Raw genomic sequence first — 19,485 nt, 5'->3', positions numbered from 1 at the left:
AAACGAAGACGAATGTGTAATTGGAAGATATGGGTATGGTAAAAGAAATAAGAGGGGATGGAGGTTGTTGAGGTTCTGTGAAGAATTCAATTTAAAAATAATGAACACTTTCTACAAAAAAAGAGAAGGGCGCTTGTGGACCTGGATGTCGCCTAATCAAGAGTTCAAAGCTCAGATTGATTACATTTTAACCACAAATGATATTAATTACATAACGAATTGCGAGGCAAAAAATTTTAGTTGCTACTCAGACCACAGAGTAGTTACCTGTACACTGAAACTACAAAAAACAAAAAAATTTAAACGTTGTAATCCTAAACGAAATTATAAAGTAACAAATGAAAATGCTTCGGCTTACCAAACGGAAATAAACACTCAAATACTCAATAACCCTACAAAAAATATTACAGAAATTATCCAAAATGTAAGCAAGAATATGATCCAAGAACCAAAGAACCAAAGCAATAAGGGATTACCAACAACTATCAAAGAAATGATCAAAAACAGAGAAAAAATGAAATGTATAAGGAAGAAAACACTCCAAGATAAAATAGAACTAAATGTACTCTGTAAATTAATTAAAAAATCCATAAGAGAATACAACTATAAGAAAAAAATTGATTTAATAAGTAGTATTTTGGAATCAACAAAAAGTACAAAAACAATCAAAAAAAGTCTAATGTTGGGTAAAACATGGACAATTTTTCTAACTGATAAAAATGGTTCAAAACAGTACAATAGAAGGAAAATAAACGAAATTGCAACAGATTTTTATAGGCAGCTATACTCGGACAAAACAGAAAAAGAAGAGACAATCATTTGGGTTCCAAGTGAAAAAGAACCAGAGTTTATGGTGGAAGAAATTGAAAAAATTATCAAAGATTTAAAAAACAAAAAAGCAACTGGTCATGATCAAATATCTAACGAACATTTCAAATTTGGGGGGAAAATTTTGGCTAATAAGCTAACAGAATACTTCAACAATATTCTAGAAACCCAGACCATACCAGTAGACTTCAAACTTTCTGACATTATTCTTCTGTATAAAAAAGGCGATAAACACGATGTAAATAACTATAGACCAATATCTCTGAGTACTACAATGTCAAAAATTTTCTCAAAAGCCATAGAAAACAGAATAAGAAATGTACTAAATCAACAGCAAAAACGCGAACAGGCAGGTTTTAGAAGAAATTTCTCGACAATCGATCATCTACATGCAGTTAATATGATAATCCAAAAAAGCAACGAATACCAACTCAACATCCACCTGGCCTTCATAGATTTTGCCAAGGCCTTTGACTCCTTGAGACACAACTTCCTGCAAAAAGCTCTCCTTGAACAGGGTGTCCCAGAGTCTATGGTTAAAATAATCAAGGAAATGTATAAAAATCTAAAGGCAAGAATAATTACTGATGTAGTAGGGGAGTATTTCGATATAGAGAGAGGTGTAAAGCAGGGAGACCCCCTCTCTGCAATCCTTTTCAATTCTGGGCTAGAAAGAGTTTTTGGTCTAAATGACTGGAAGGATAAGGGAATTATAATCAATGGGGAACGTCTAAGTCACCTAAGATTTGCGGATGATGTAGTACTGTTTGCCAATAGCATGGAAGAACTTGAACAAATGATTATAGAATTGAGCAAGTCGGCAGAAACTGCAGGGTTGAAAATTAACTATAACAAAACCAAAATTCTATCAAAAGGTGCTGAAAAAGAAATAAAAATTGAAGATCAAAATATAGAAATAGTAAGGGAAACAATATATCTTGGTCAGATTATATCTTTTGAAAACAGTACAAAAAGGGAGGTAAACAGACGAATAACTCTAACTTGGAAAAAATACTGGTCACTTCGAAATATTTTTAAAGGACCTTTTCAAAACCACCTAAAAAGTCAGATTTTTAATGCATGCATACTTCCTACATTGGCTTATGGATCTCAAACATGGACTTTAACAAGAAAAATTATCAAAAAAATTGAGACAACCCAAAACTCTATAGAAAGGTCCATGCTAAATTTTAAGAAATATGACAAAATAAGAATAAGAACAATTAAGAAAAAACTAAAAAATAATTTAAATTTCAAACATTGGGTCAGAAGAAATAAATGGAAATGGGCAGGGCATGTGAGTAGGATGACTGACAATAGGTGGACATATAAAACAACTTTTTGGTTTTTGGGGCACAAAGTACGAAAAAGAGGAAAACAGAAGGCTAGGTGGACAGATGAGCTTGATGAGTTTTTAACTCATAAACTGTTCCATAGAGTTGCACAAGATAGAATTGAGTGGGAGAGACTGCAAGAATCCTATGCCCAGTTCTGGGCCTAGCGGAGTTGGGTTCTATTTAATTATAGTTACTCGATCTTTTGTAAACCTAGTTCTAAGAATTTTTATCATTACTTCGCTAATAAAGGATTATTATTATTATTATTCACATTGGTTCACTTAGCTCAAAAAATTTGTAATTCGTAAAAATTTTTGAAAACCACTCTCAAAACAGCCTATTCAAATTTTCAAAATTTTCAAAAATTCACCAAAAATTCAAAAATGAACTTAAGCGCCTGAAATTTTGTTCGTGGTGTTTTCAAGACATGCTCTTTCAATCTAGCTTGGTTTCGTTTAAATCGAAAAGTTCCACTTCAAAGCGTTCCTCATCTTGTCAAACCCATTCATTTTCAGGCATAATGCTGGATTGACCGATAAGCTCTGTGGATGGCACTTTCAAAAACCGCCCCAGGCCTACGAAAAATGGTAAGACAGTATTTTTTTTCTTTTCCAAGGACATCGCATCATCTGCCTTGTGAAATTCAACTTTCTACGAATTGGATTTGACTATGGATCTTTCCATGTCCGCATAGTGAACATTTCAAGGTCACTGTGATCAGTGTCTAGTTGTCTACATTTTTCAAAAATATATTATTGTTTTTCTTAAGTGATCCGATGAGTACGTAGATCTTGCGTAAGAAAAGTCGAGCGAAATCGAAAGACTTGACTTTGAAAATTCCTTCTTTAGGGATCGAATTCGTAGAATGAAATCACCCTACAAGAACACAAGAAATAAACATCTTGGAAATGGGTTACGGTATTGCCACGATGTTCACACTTCCCTCCAAGACTCAAAAAATAAGGTATTCCATTATATGAAAAGCAACTATTTGACAAACGTCTAAAATTTTACAATTGCCCGAAAATCATCCAAGTTGTAAAAAATAAGAGGTCATCCAACTTGAGCGACGGAATTGAGAACAATGAAGCTTTTGCTGGAGAAGAAGAAAAAACAGTTTGGTTTATGTATATTGTCTCATCAGAAGGCAAAGTAGTAAGTGGTCTTCTATCCGCAACATTGTTGTTAATTTCTGCTCCGGCCTTCAAAAAAACGGTAAGGCAGTATTTTTTTTTTCTTTGCCAAAAACATCATCATCTGCCTAATGAAATTCAACTTTCCACGAATTACATTTTGATGATGGCTCATTCCACGTCCACATGGTGAACATTTCAAGGTCACCGTGATCAGTGCTTACATTTTTCAAAAATATATTAATGTATTTGTCAGTGATCCCATTGAGTAGATCTCGCGTGAAAAAAATTGATTGAAATTGAAATATACTTGACTTTGAAAATTACAATTTTAGGGGTCGAATTCGTAGAATAAATGACCCCATGAGATCACAAAAAATATGTACCTCGTGAAAATGGGTTACGCGGTGATGCCACGAAGTTCACATTTCCCTCCAAGACTCAAAAAATAAGGTATTCCATTATATGAAAAACAACTATTTGACAAACGTCTCAAATTTTACAGTTGCCCGAGAATCATCCAAGTTTTGAAAATTAGAGGTCGTCCAACTTGAGCGACGGAATTGAGAACAACAAAAAAGCTTGCTGGAGAAGAAGAAAGAAGAAATTATTTTTTTCACAATATTCTTAATCAATTAATATAGTTTAGTCTACCTACGTATATTGCCTCATCAGAAGGCAAAGTAGTAAGTGGTCTTCTATCTCCAACATTTTTGTTAATTTCTGCTCCTCTAGACTCTAGACTCTAGACCCCCCCCCCCCCCGTATTGGGGCAGAAATCTTCAAAACTGCATTGGGATGCTAAAAATTTACATCATTTTCTAATCTATACTTCAACTTTCTCACAATTTCAAACAATACCTACCAACTCATTAAAGTAACAAAGAATAATTTTTAAAAAACTGCACTTTTATCAAAAAAAAAAAACAATTTAGGCTTTGCTTAGGTACTTCGGAACACACTCTATCAAAAAGTTCAAACTTTGGTGAAATTGGAGCTTGACGTCACATCTTGAACGATTCCTTGGTACGTTTCATGGGAAAGGAAAATTAGAAGATATCAGAGAAAATAAACATATGTGTTGAAAAAAATTCATAACAACCGACATATTTCTAAAAAAAAAAACCTTCATAATTCCATGAGCTCGATAAATTAACATATAAAATTCACTCCCATATCTTGCATCTGTCAAAATGTTCCACAACAGTGAATGTCTCGATATCTTCTTACAGTAACTTAATATAAAGGTAAAGGACACATTGATGGTTTTGACTTTTGAATTTTTTAAACTGAATTAAATTTCAGATTTTTTATTGGCTCTTGAAAACATGACCACATCAATATTCAATATTCAGCAATGCATACAGAATTTTCAAGTGGTTCACTGATTGCAAGAGAGTCAATTCTTCACATTCATCGCAAGAAACATGATGAATGAATTCGCAATATTCCTTCACAAAAAGTTTCCTCCACAAAATTACTTCTTCTAGTTGAAACGTTTCTCTCATTGTAGGTATAGGTATTCCCCTTTCATTTTACGATGAATACAATCTGAATGAAAGAATGCATTTTCAACAGGGATGCTAGAAACTTGGTACTGAAATCCAAAATTCGATGGTTTTTTTTTAGCCGTTTTGTGACTCCTAAAAATACCAGTAACGACGCCTTCTACTGCAAGGTAAAGTGTACATGATCCCCGTTTCCTTAAAACAGAAATAGACAAAATTATAATAAGTAAGTGGTTTTCTATTTTTGATATTTTGCCTATACTACCTATGTACTTTATGGTCTTCTAGTCTTCAACCAGTAGACCTAGGTACCTACCTACGTATTGGACAAAAAATCTTTAAAAATTACATTTAGAAGAAATTTCAATGCTCATTCTGAACGTTTATATTTTGTACTTTCATTGCTTTCTAACCGACGTACCTACTTCTATTCTCTTACATTTCAAACAATACTCAGTTAGGTAACAATTTTTTTTTAATTCGACTCTTTACAAAGAAAATTATACAATTTTTGAATTTCTGAGAATTCGTTAACAATCATCATTCAATTTAGACATTGTTTGGTGATTTTGGAGCACACTAATTTCAAGAAAATTCAACTTTATACTGAAATTGGATCTTGCTGACGTTACATTCCTGAATGATCCCTTTGTATGCTTAAAAAAACACTGCAAGAGAAAGGAAAATGGGAAGATTTATTGAAAATAAGCATTTATGTGAAGAAAGAAATATATACCACGAGTAAAATCTTAATTCATAACGATTGATTTTATTTTATTTTATTTTTTAATTCACAATTTTAGGAACTCCATAAAATATGTCGGAACAAATAAGTAAATATCAATTATACATATATCAATAATGTATACCATTTACCTGTCAAATCAAATATGGTAAGTGAGCACAGCTATCTTAACTAGTAATAAGACACTGCTGTGCAAATTGCACTAACTCGTCGATCCTATTGAAAACGAAATTTCGAGAAGGCATACACTTTTTGAGTCCTTTCGCCCTTTTCTTGCTCGAGCCAGTTTCTTTTTATATTTTTACAATTTGAGACTTTCTAGAAAATTATTTCTCCACATCGAAAAACTCCAACGATGGGTATAGAAAAAATGAACTCCTCGCATTAAAATTAATAGGTATCGTTCAATAGGTACACTAAATTATAAATTTTCTATTAAGTTTTGAAATCGAGCAACATTATTATTTTACAACAATTTCTTACAACGTACTTTAAAATCAAAATTTCATGCTGGTGCAATTCCTATGGGAGTTGGGGTACTTATCACTCTCGAAACAGTTCCAAAGAAATGGTAAAAATGCGTTAATATTGATTATTGACACATTTTACTTGGTATACTTAGCTGGGGACTGATTTGAAAGTGAGAAGTACCTCTACCTATCCTAATTGGCTAGCCTGTTTTCTTGGGAAATTTATTTTATTGTGATGTAGGTATAGTAAGCGGTTAGTAATCCACAATAATTAACTTTAGCTACCTGAACGTTTTAAATTGATGAGATGAAGTGTATCTACATATTCAAAGTGATACTGACTTGTCGATCCCGTTCGAGGCCTTCAACCAAGACCATCGGGAGGAGGGAGGGGGGAAAGGCAAATCCGTTCAGAGCCAATTCGGGCCCAGGGGAAAATATCGATTTTGCCAATTGATAACATATGTACTAATATGACTTTACAAAAATTTTCATGTTATATTTTGGATTTTCGGCGGTCCCAATGCGAATTTATTTGAAAAAAATCCAAGTGGCTCGAGCGAAACGAGGGCAAAAGAAAACTCGTGATTTGAAAAACGTTTTCCTGTATTTTCTCGAATCACTGTAAATGGCAAAAAATTCGAGAAAATGGGGGGGATTCGCAATTTTGGATGAATTGTGCATCTTTTTTACAACTTTAGTAAACAACTGTTGAATTTGCAAAACAGTTTTGAATTTCAAAAAATTAGTGAAAAAAATGCACAACATATTCAAAGTGGCGAATCTTACCATAATTTTTTCACATTTTGTGTCATATATACTTAGTAGATAAAAAAAATCAATTTTTAAAAAGGAATGGTAGGTAACAAATTTATTTTGATTCCACTCTCAGCAAATTTCCAAGTTTTGAAGTTACAAAATACGTACGTACGTTTGTTATTTACATAATTATGTAGTTCCTTAATTACATAATTTTTCCTCGACACAAAAGCAAATAGATTTCAAATTCAAAATTCATTCTCCAAGTTTTTGACGCTTCAAGTTTTAGCTCATAAGGCACACTAGTCGAAAAATAATTCTAAAAAACATCATTCGACACGAGAATCGGTTTTTTAGACTTGAACTTTTCGTATTCGAAGGACATGGTTTTCCAGAAAATTTATTTCGAAAAAAAGACAGAAGTAGCCCGAGCGAAACGAGGGCAAATTCTTTTGAAAAATAACTCAAAAAGTAGGCTACGGAACTAATAATGAAATTGAATAAAAATTGGAAACAACAACAGTTTTGGTAATGGCGCCAATTATTTTTATTGAAATTTTCGTGCTTATTTTCTGAAGACTATACTACTCGTATTTTCGAGCTTTCGTGCATTTTATGTACCGGTTAGACACTGGCAATGTTGAAAAACTGAAATCGTTGTCTCCCACAACATAAGTAAACGGTAAAGCAGTATTTTTATTTTTTCAAATGAAATCGTGCTCTGAAAAATGAATTTTCTCAACATTATGACTCTACCTTCGTTCTCCCATTGAACAGTTCAAGGTCAGGTCACCATAATCAGTATATTATTCAGAAATAGGTACACGAATCAATACGAACCAGATCATTCTCTCGAAAAATATTCATTCGGTTTTTCACCCAAAAAAGCACACAAAATCGAAATTTGCTCCAAAACCCAACAAATAGCCAACGAAGACTCGACTCAGAAGTAAAAATTCATCGAAAACCCCAAACGTCGCTCGATGCCTCAACGAAGTATGTAGTATTGGTCTGCCAATCAAGATGATTTTTTGACCAGAGATCGTAAGCTTTTAACACAAATCATCATTTGAAAAATCACCTGCAGCAGAATGTTGACCAAAGTGGTCATAAAAGTAAGTTTTTTTTACCCCCTAAGGGCATTTATCAAAATAACTCATCACCTTGTAGAGAAAAACTGAGTAGCTCGTCGAAATCTTGTACCCCCATATCATAATTTTTTCACTTACTTCCCCCCTTCTTTTTTTTTTGAAAGATGTCTACGATTTTAACCCACAATTAATAATCATTTTAGAATAAAAATTGTTAATTAATCATAAAATACCAAGGGAAAATTTCTCGAAAATCAGGTTTCGAAACATAAGAAAATGCACAATAAAGTACTTTGATCTACCTACACCAGTCATGTTTTTGCAAAATCATATTTTAAAATTTTCAATACTGTTACTTGAAAAATTTCTATGTAACTAGGAGTACCTACCTATGAACTTCATAGTTTGAGAAAATATATCAGATCATATGCAGCTTCCCCCTCCCCCTCGTACCGTCAAAAAATGCCAATATTTTGGTATTTTCTTACACATTTTGATCGTTAGTTTACCGTTGAAACCTTTTTTATGACTTTTTCAGGGGGTCAACAGTTGTTTTTAAGTTATATTCTATCTGGTAAAAAAATTAAGATATTGATTGGAGAAAGTGACGTACTGTTTCTACCCCCTATAAAAACTTATAGAAAAGGTTTTAATATTAGAAAACGACTATAGTTCAGCGAATAGAGGAAAGGCTCTAGAATCGAATGATATACATATTTACAAAAGTTATTCGATGAAAAGTATTTTGGAAAAACCTTAGCAACGCGATTCAATTTTTTTTACGAATTTAATAAGGGAAAATGGAAACATATTATTTTAATTCTACCAATTTGAGACAAATATTCTAAAGTGTGGTTTTTTCACTTCATCGTGTTTTGCAAAGTCTACATATAAGTGACCCTCACTGTGTTGTCAGATATCAAAAATACGAGTATGTTATTAGCTCATTTTTTAAGAAAAACTTAGGTGGTAGAAGAATTATATGTTTGGGGTAAAAAAAAACCTGATACAACTGTAAGTCATCCAGCGCGGCGGTTACTTTATTGTCTCCCTCAACTTGAGTAAACAGTAAAGCAGTATTATTATTTTTTTTTTAAGTGAAACTCGTGTTCTGAAAAATGAATTTTCTTCAAATTCACGAATCTACTTTCGCTCACTCATTGAACAGTTCAAGGTCAGGTCACCCAAATCAGTGAATTTTTCACAAATACACAAATCAATACGAACCAGATCGTTTCTCTCGAAATATTCATTCAATTTTTCACCCAAAAAAGCACACAAAATTGCAATTTTTTTCCAAAACTCAATTAAATAGCCAACATCAAAAAACCCAAATGCAAAAAGCCGATTCTTAGCAATAATTTGAATTTGAATTTGAAAGTAAGTAGGTATATCTATTAAATAAGGCTCCATCCCGAAAAATACAAACAAAATGGCGGAAAAAATACGCGAATTAATGACAACTGAAATGTCACACACCACAAGATGAGTTTCCTATGAGTCATCACTGGTCTGTAGTATGGTCTTCTATGTATTTTAAATTGAACTTGAAAATTGAATTTGAAATTTTGTAATTTGAAGACAATAAGAATTCTGAAAAATTATTCAAAATTTGGTCGTTTAGAGGCAATGTGAATTCTAAAAATTGATTGGAAGTTTCCTAACTCAGCAGCAATGCAAAATTCTGAAAATTTATTGAAAACTTTATGAAATTGTAGCAATGGGGAATTCGGGAAATTGATTTGAAATTTTGTAAATTTTAAAACAATGCAAGCTATGAAAAACAACCAGAAATTTCTTAATTTAGAAACAATGCAAGCTTAGAAATTATTCTGAAGTAGGTATTGTAATTTGGAAGATATGAAAACACTGAAAAACAATTAAGTATTATTTTGAAGCAATGAGAGTTTCGAAAATATTATTATTTCTCATCACTGTGACATGGTTGAGTCACTTATGCACTACCTAGATATGTAATAGCGGTTATAGCTGTAGAAAAGGCAGCTAGCTACGCACACTTTTGCTTAGCTGTCTAGTTTTTTTTTCAAATGAAACTCGTGTTCTGAAAAATGTATTTTCTTTAAATCATCTGAACAAACGTATTTTCCCCCAATAGGATGTTTGTTAAATCGAATCAAAATCTCAGTTTCTCTGAAACTTTGCGAAACTTAACTCGAAAAAATTGTTGTTGAGTAGGTTTTATATTTCCAAAACTTGTATCATAGAACGACATCAGGTTAGCTACGGTTTTGGCGAGCAATTTGAAAACATTTTCGTTTTTCTATACTTTATTCAATTATTCATTTTAGAACGAGTAAGTAAGTTGGTACAGCCAATTCCTAGCAATAATTTGAATTTGAATTTGAAAGTAAGTAAGTAAATCTATTAAATAAGGCTCCAACCCGAAAAATACAAACAAAATGGCGGAAAAAGTACGCGAATTAATGAAAATTGAAATTTCACAAACCAAAAGATGAGTTTCCTATGAGTCATCACTGGTCTGTAGTAAGATGGTCTTCTATTTTAAATATTTTTGCCTCTTCTGTTCCTCTCGTCCCCACCATTAGACCTGAACGACAAATCTTCAAAAATTACGTTTGGATGCTTTGAATGCAGGGGCGAAGAGACCGAAGGGAGTGGAGGGCTTTGTCCTCCCCCCCCCCCCCCGTAATTTTGGAGTTGGTAAAAATTGGCAATTTTGAGTGACAAGTTTAGCGAGTTGGCAACTTTGAATGTTCAATGATGAACTGACAACTCTGAAATTTGTGAATTTTGTTTTAAATAGTCAAAAACTAATTAAGTAAGTACTTTCTTTAAAAAATTCCACAAGAAATTTTCATTTTTCATGTAAGTATATCTTTCAATTTTTCCAGCACATCAACAATCATTACAAAGTTTGAGACCACACTGAAGCCTCCAGCGATTTTTCAATTTCCTTTAAAAATTCCAAATCACTATGAAAAGGTAGAAAACCAATTTCAGTACATACAAATAGAACTCGTTTATGAGTTGAAGTTAAATTGAAGAAATTGAAATTATTCACATTGGTTCACTTAGTAGCTCAAATAAATTTGTAATTCGTAAAAATGTTTAAAAACCACATACAAAACTGGTTATTTGAATTTTTAAAATTTTCAAAAATCCAAAAATGAACTTAAGCACTTGAAATTTTGTTCACGATGTTTTCAAGACATGCTCTTTTAATCTAGCTTGGTTTCGTTTAAATCGAAGAGTTCCATTTCAAAACGTTCCTGATCTTGTCAAACCCATTCATTTTCAGGCAAAATGCAGGATTAACCCATAAGGCTCAATTTTACTTTCAAAAACAGCCCAAAAATAATTTTTTTTAAATCTCCCAGCATAAAAAAATAAGGGGTCTCGGAAAATCTTACAATGATGAAAATATACAAATGGGTACGTTTTTGAAACATCAAAAATTTTTAACCAAAAAATCTAAAAAGAAACTGAAAAAAAAACCAATAAACCGAATGCATGATGACCTATGAATATGACAGGCCTTCGAAAAAACGGTAAGACAGTATTTTTTTTCTTTTCCAAGGACATCGTCATTTGCCTCGTGAAATTCAACTTTCTACGAATTAGATTTGATGATGGCTCTTTCCACGTTCACATGGTGAACATTTCAAGGTCACCGTGATCAGTGCCTACATTTTTAAAAAATATACATACCTATCAATGTTTTTCTCAGTGACCCAACGAGTACCTACGTAGATCTTGTGTAAGCAAAATCGAGCGAAATCGAATGACATCGACTTTGAAAATTCCTTTTTTAGGGATCGAATTCGTAGAATGAAATCACCCTACGAGAAGTCGAGAACACAAAAAAAATACATCTTTAAAATTGGTTACGGTGATGCCACGATGTTCACACATTTCCCTCCAAGACTCGAAAAGTGTACTTATTCCATTATACGTATGAAAAACAACTGTTTGACAAACGACTCGAATTTCATAGTCGCCCGAAAATTGTCCAAGTTTTAAAAATTAGACGTCATTTCGTCAAACTTGAGCGACGGAATTAAGAACAACGAAGCTTGCTGGAGATGAAGAAATTATTTTTTCACGATGCTTTTAATCAAACTGATTACTGATAAAACTAGACCATTTGGTATATTGCCTTATCAGTAGGCAAACTAGTAAGTGGTCTTCTAATCTCCAACATTTTTGTCATTTTCTAACCTACTTCTATTTTCTCACAATTTCAAACAATACATAAGTACCTACTCATTAAGGTAAAAAATTTAACCAAGTTTAAAAATACTTTCTTTTCTCCAAAAAAATCCTCTCGACGAAGAAAAATGACGATTTTCAAAACTTCAAAAAATTCTTCAACAATCATTAAGCAATTTAAACATTGCTTAGGAACTTTGGAACACACTATCAAAAAGTTCAAACTTTAGTGAAATTGGAGCCTGACGTCACATCTTGAATGATTCCTTGGTACGTTTCATGAGAAAGGAAAAATAGAAAGTAAGTATCAGAGAAAATAAACATAAGCGTTGAAAAAATTCATAACAACCGACATGTTTCTTTAAAAGAAAAAAATCTTCATGATTCCAGGAGCTCGAAAAAGAAACATAAAATTCATTCTCATATCTTGCATCTGTCCAAATGTATTTTTCTTTTTTCTCTTTTAAATAAAATCATTTTCTGACAAATGAATTTCTTTCAGATTCGTGACTCTTTCTTTGCTCACATATTGAACACTTCAAGGTCACCATACTCAGTACAATTTCATATTTTATAGAAATACACAAATCAGGGTGTCTGTCTACTAGAATCCAGAAAGCTTATGGGCTTTTTTGTGCTCCCAAACTAAAATTTCTTACAGCGACAATGTCGTCAAATCCCTCCCCACCACCATCCAAAAAAAAATCAAGTTCTCGTAGTGTCCTTTGATTTTTAAAATATTTCAAATGAAGTTTTTGGGAACATCTTACAATTATGGAAATATACAAATACATAATCAAGGTACCTACATCAAAAAAACAAAAATATAATAAAATATGTAGGTACCTACAGACCATGCAGAAAAGCTGAGGAAGAACGCGACTTGAGCATTCGAAAAAACGGTAAGACAGTATTTTTTTTTTTTCTTTTCCAAGGACATCATCATCTGCCTTGTGAAATTCAACTTTCTACGAATTAGATTTGATGATGGCTGTTTCCACGTTCACATGCTGAACATTTCAAGGTCATCGTGATCAGTGCCTAAATTTTTAGAAAATGTACTAATTTTTTCTCAGTGATCTGATGAGTAGATCTTGCGTAAGAAAAGTCGAGCGAAATCGAATTCTTGACTTTGAAAATTCCTTTTTTAGGGATCGAATTCGTATGTAGAATGAAATCACCCTACGACAGCACAAAAAATATCTTGGAAATGGGTTATGGTGATGCCACAAAGTTCACATTTCCGTTCAAGACTCACAAAAAATAAGGTACATATTCCATTATGGAAAACAACTATTTGACAAACGACTCAAATTTTACAGTTGCCCAAAAATCATCCATGTTTCAAAAATTAGATGTCGTCAAACTTGAGCAACGGAATTGGGGACAACGAAACTCGATGGAGAGGAAGAAATTATTTTTTTCAATGCCTTGAAATTGAAGGAGCTAGAAATATTTTAAAAGAAAAAAAGTTTTTTAACCTTAGGAATGGGGTAACTAGTAAGGTAATTTGGAAAATTAACAAATTTTGTCATTACGAATTTTTGCCCAACTTTGAAATTCAAGTAGTCAGAAAGATTTGTTTGTTTTAAAATATATTATTTTTCTTTCAAAATATTTCTGGCTCTTTCAAATTTCAAAGTTGGGCAAAAATTCATAATGACAAAACTTGTTTATCTCCCAATGAATGTACTACTCACTCCCAAGGTCAAAAACACGTTTATCTCAATTTTTTTTTCTTTTGAAATATTTCGTACAAGGTTATCTCGTAATGCATCTTAAACTTATGCTTTTAGTTAATCAAATTGACAATTGGAGAAGAAACGAAGGAAACAGCAGTTTTTGATCAACCAATGTGGATAGACTATCGCCAATTTGTAGGGAAAATCGGCAGAATAGATGTAAGCGGTTATTAATCTAGGTAAAATTAACTTCATTTTTCGAGAAAATACATCAGAGTATAAATTTTGGGTGCGAATAATGACAAAAGTGACAGCGAAATTCTCCATAGCAAGGAACAACAGTTCAAGGTCAGGTCACCATAATCAGAGTATACACATATTATTTAGAAATACACGAATCAATACGAACCAAGATCATTCTCTCGAAATATTCATTTAGTTTTTCATACAAAATCGCAATTATTTTCTCCAGAACCCAACAAATAGCCAACGAAAACTCGACTCAGAAATAAAAATTCATCGAAAAACCCAAACATAAGAAAAATCCAAATCTGAGTTGGTAAAAACTTAGAATAAAATATGGCGGGAAGGACATTTTTCATTTTCAAAATAACTCATCACCTTGTAGAGAAAAACTGGGTAGCTCGTTGAAATCAGTCGTTCATTTTTCATCAATTCGATATTTTGTAAAGTTTATTGTTTTGCTTGAAACTAGAGTAACTTAATTTTTTTACCCCCATATCATAATTTTTTTACTTCTTTTTTCTCTGAAAGACGTCTACGATTTTAACCCACAAACAATAATACATAGTTTTAGAATAAAAATCGTTAATTAATCGTAAAATACCAAGTGGAAACTTTCTCAAAAATCAGGTTTCGAAACACGAGAAAATGCATGATCTCAAAAATGTGTTTTTAGCTTATTTTTTAAGAAAAACTTAGGTGGTAAAAGAATTATGTTTGGGGTAAAAAAAAAAAAAAAAAAAAAATGGAACAACTTCGCGTTTTAACCGTAGTCTCCCTCAACTTGAATAAACGGTAAGTAAAGCAGTATTATTATATTTTTTTTTTCAAATGAAACTCGTGTTCTGAAAATTGAATTTCCTTCAAACTGACTGAACAGTTCAAGGTCAGGTCACCCAAATCAGTAAATTTTTCAGAAATACGCAAACAATACGAACCAGATCGTTCCTCTCGAAATATTCATTCAGTTTTTCACCCAAAAAAAAAAAAACACACAAAATGGCAATTTATCCCAAAACTCGACAAATAGCCAACATCAAAAAACCCAAATGCAAAAAGCCAATTCCTATAGCAATAATTTGAATTTGAATTTGAATGTAAGTAGGTCCTTATCTATTAAATAAGGCTCCATCCCGAAAAATACAAACAAAATGGCGGAAAAAATTCGCGAATTAATGAAAAGTGAAATTTCAGAAACCATAAGATGAGTTTCCTATGAGTCATCACTGGTCTGTAGTAAGTGGTCTTCTACTTTAAATATTGTTGCCTCTTCCTGTTCCTCTCATCCCCACCATTAGACCAGAGTGACAAATCTTCAAAAATTACGTTTGGATGCTTTGAATGCAGGAGCGACGACCGAGGGGGTGGGGGGCTTTGTCCTCCCCCAGTAATATTGGAGTTGGTAAAAATTGGCAATTTTGAGTGACAAGTTTGGCGAGTTGGCAAATTTGAATGTTCAATGATGAACTGACAACTCTGAAATTTGTGAATTTTGTTTTAAATATAGTCAAAATCTGTTACTTTTTTCAAAAAAATCCACAAGAAATTTTCATTTTTCATGTAAGGTAGAGTGGGCTAATTGCAAAAACGGGGTAGGTAATTGCAAAATTGTGACCTCATGCAAACAAATATCAATTTTCTGGTTATGCCAACTAGGGGGTGTCGAAGCAACAACCTTTACCGAAATATTCACCTGGTCACAACTCGCAGGGTTCAACTTGTCGCTCCGTAGCAAACACTTATATCAAAGTATGTTGAAACCACTCATAAGTAAAGTGAGAGGTGTTTTTTTAAAAAATGCATGTGAAATAGAAAAAACTGTCGATTTATCTGGAATTTTCACTATTTAGGGTCATGAAGGATTGAAGTTTAAGGTAAGATATCGCAATTCGAAATTTTTTTTTCATTTTGACCGTAAATTGCGTTTTTGCAATTCCTCCATAAAAAATCGACTCGGGGTAATTGCAAAAACGATTTTTTTTTTCATTTTTGCACTTACTACAAATATTTTTTTGCCCTAAATAACTTGAAAATGGTTCGAAATTACAAAAAAAAATAAACTTCCACGGTCACACGATGAGTTACACGTTAGAGAAGTGATTAACAGTTTTACTGAATTTTTAAATTATTGCTCTTTTTTAATGTTTTACTAATATATTTGACGAAAAATGTATTTCTATGACGAGTTTTTTACATAAGAAATATCAGAAATGATCAATAGTAGATTTTTTGTTCATTTTAGCGAGTTTTTAAAAAAATAATTTTTCAACATTTTTTCACTCCCCTAAAAAATTTTTTTGGGAAGTGAAAAAGTTATCGAATTTTTTACCGAATCAAGACCACAAATACATCAAAAGTTAGCAAATGACACGTAGAATACAGTGAGTGTGTTGAAAAGGCAAAAAAATAAAAAAAAATAAAATATTGCCCACTTTTGCATTTACCCCATTGCAATTTTCTCCACGATTTGTGGACAAAATTGCACCAAAATTTTACCATTGATAGAGAACCCCCTGAAGTATAAATGGCACAAATTTCAGCTTCATCCGTGCAATAGTCTTCTCACAGCGCCCTCTCAAAGTGTCACTAATCAAAAAGTGCTTTGCAATTACCCCACTCTACCTTAAGTATATCTTTTAATTTTTCCAGCACATCAACTAAATACTACATAAGTTTGAGACCACACTGAAGCCTCCAGCGATTTTTCAATTTCCTTTAAAAATTCCAAATCACTATGAAAAAGTATAGAAAACCAATTTCAGTACATACAAATAGAAGTCGTTTATGAGTGAAAGTTGAATTGAATAAATTGACATTATTCACATATTATATTGACGATGACTCATGAACGCGACAGGCCTTCAAAAAATGGTAAGACAGTATTTTTTTTTCTTTGCCAAAAACACCATCATCTGCCTAGTGAAATTCAACTGTCGACGAATTACATTTTGATGATGGCTCATTCCACGTCCACATGGTGAACATTTCAAGGTCACCGCGATCAGTGCTTACATTTTTCAAAAATATATTAATGTATTTCTCAGTGATCCCATGAGTAGATCTTGCGTGAAAAAAATCGAACGAAATTAAAATATACTTGACTTTGAAAATTACAATTTTAAGGGTCCTATTCGTAGAATAAATATAAACCTTGAAAATTGGTTACGCGGTGATGCCACCAAGTTCACATTTGCCTCCAAGACTCACAAAAAAGAAGGTATTCCATTATGAAAAACAACTATACTCGTATTTGACAAACGTCTTGAATTTACAGTAGCCCAGGCCAGAATTTCCAGTTATTGTCTCTCTTAAATTGAGTAAACGGTAAAGCAGTATTTTCCTTTTTTTCCCCAATGGAAATCATATTCTGACAAATGAATTTTTCTTCAGATTCATGACTCTACCTTCGTTCAAGCATTGAACACTTCAAGGTCAGGTCACCAAAATCAGTATATTTTTGTAGAAATACACAAATGAACACGAACCAGATCGTTCTCTCAAAATATTCATTCAGTTTTTCACCAAAAAAGCTCACAAAATGATAATTTTTTCCTAACTCCAACAAATATAGCCAACTGAGACTCGACTCAGCAAAAAAAAAAATTCATCTAAAACCCCAAACGTATAAAAATCCAAATCCGGATCGGCCAAAACAGCGAATAAAATTTGGCGGGAAAAAGTGCATATATCCAGGAATTTAAAAAAAATGATCAAAAAATTCACTATACCTTGGTATACGATCGTAGCTATCCCAACTGGTGAGACAATTATACGAGCTGTACCGGCTCGTCGATCCCATTGGAAACGAACAACACAACGGGGCCAAATTCGAGTTAACTGTGGTAGTGGTGGCGGCGGCAGCGTTGGCAAAAGCGGTCCCCCTGCTTATCACCGAATTCAAGGGTACGTTCGCGAACACGATATTAGTACCGGGTACGGCGGCGAGACCGGTGGCTGGGATTGGGGCCGGGGCAACGGTCCCCGTACCGGATGCTGCGACTACGGTGCAGGTGGCTGCAGCTGTGGTCGAGTATAGCTTTAAATCGAGAGTAGCGGGTGGCACGGCCGGCACACGCGACACGTCCTCGACACGACGAGCACGATTTTGTGGGGCGCGTGGCCGCGTATCAAGCACGTCCGAATTTACGTCGGCCACGGCTATTACTGTCGTCGTCGTTGTGATCGGCGGCGGCGTCGTCCGGCGGTGGTCGTCGTAATAACCGCCTGAGTTCATCAGAGAGCAAAACACCACGCGAAGGCGAAGGCAACACACAATACACCACACACGTTCGAGACGAATAACAGCAGAACCACAACAACGACGACGACCGCATCGACATCGATGAGGAGTACTCGTAGGTAGACGTAGAAGGCCTCCCGATACCACTTTCGACTATCGTCCACGTCCATCGTCGTGGTACGCGAATGCGTGCTTCATCGTTCACTAAAAAAGGCCCCCCTCAGCCCAAAAAACACGTTTTTACTCAAGGGCACTGTACACAAAAAAGTACCTACAACAACGAGTAAGTACGAGTTATTTTACGTAAGTACGTTTTTATACCACGTGAATTTACGTAAGTATACGCGACGAGTTGAAGGCGCTACCGTATTCGACATAACACACCGTATATACTAAATATTTGTACATTCGGTTACATCGTCGCATCGTTTTCGTCATCGTATCGTATATACACGACGCTACACTACACAGTATCGTACACACAGTTAGTCGTCAATGTCTACGTATAGCCTTCTTACCCCCCGGCTCTGTCTCACTCGCTCTTTTTATCGCCGTTCGACTCTGTTCTGCGCCGTTTCATCGGCGAGGGGTACCACTCACTCGAACTCTTACTCTCTCACTCCTCCGCGGCGCAATTTTCCCATCTGTGGTGTTCGCGTACCGCCCCCCACAGTTCCTCATCCGATCTAGATCCACCCATACTATGACTCGCCTACCGGTACACCTAGTTTCCTCCTTTTTCGTTCAATTTTTTTCGTTATATTCTCGATTGTTTTTCGTTCAATTTTTAGTCGTTCTTGAATCTTGAGGTACCTATGGTGAGTTTTTTAAAATCAAAATCGTAGATAATATTTCTGCCGTTTTGTTTTTCTTTTTTAAAATCCGTTCAACATTACACTAAGTACCTAATTTAAAAGTGAAGACGAAGACCATTACAGCTCGAGAGTAGATATTTTTACACGAGTAAATTATTAATTTTAAATCTCTCTCATGTCTCATTCTTATAATGCTTACAAGCCAGACATTTGGCTCCGATTTGAACAAAACTGCAATTTTCAAAATAAAGCCTGATCTGAAACCCCATTACCAATATTCCAACTGCCCAATTTGATTTTTCGAGTTTTGGAGGATTTTTGAAAATCCAAAATATTCACCGTTTCAAGCGATTCGCACACTTTTATTCGGAAAAATGATGAAAATTAGCCCCGAAACTGATATCAAGGCTTACGAACAGAATTTTACCATTTTCATACGGGTA

General features: G+C 33.8%; 1 protein-coding gene across 1 annotated transcript in view; it reads right to left on the bottom strand.

Moving 5' to 3' along the window:
- The window catches only part of SLO2 (slowpoke 2), a 461,098-nt gene extending 442,454 nt beyond the window's left edge, over window positions 1-18,644 (bottom strand). The window contains 1 exon segment of the mRNA XM_065361503.1: window positions 17,716-18,644. Coding sequence (XP_065217575.1) covers window positions 17,716-18,221 — 506 coding nt within the window. The 5' untranslated portion in view covers window positions 18,222-18,644.
- Window positions 18,645-19,485: the final 841 nt, after the last annotated feature.

This window comes from Planococcus citri, chromosome 4, assembly GCF_950023065.1.
Source record: "Planococcus citri chromosome 4, ihPlaCitr1.1, whole genome shotgun sequence".
Classification (NCBI taxonomy): domain Eukaryota; kingdom Metazoa; phylum Arthropoda; class Insecta; order Hemiptera; family Pseudococcidae; genus Planococcus; species Planococcus citri.
This window is presented reverse-complemented; position numbering and strand designations above follow the sequence as displayed.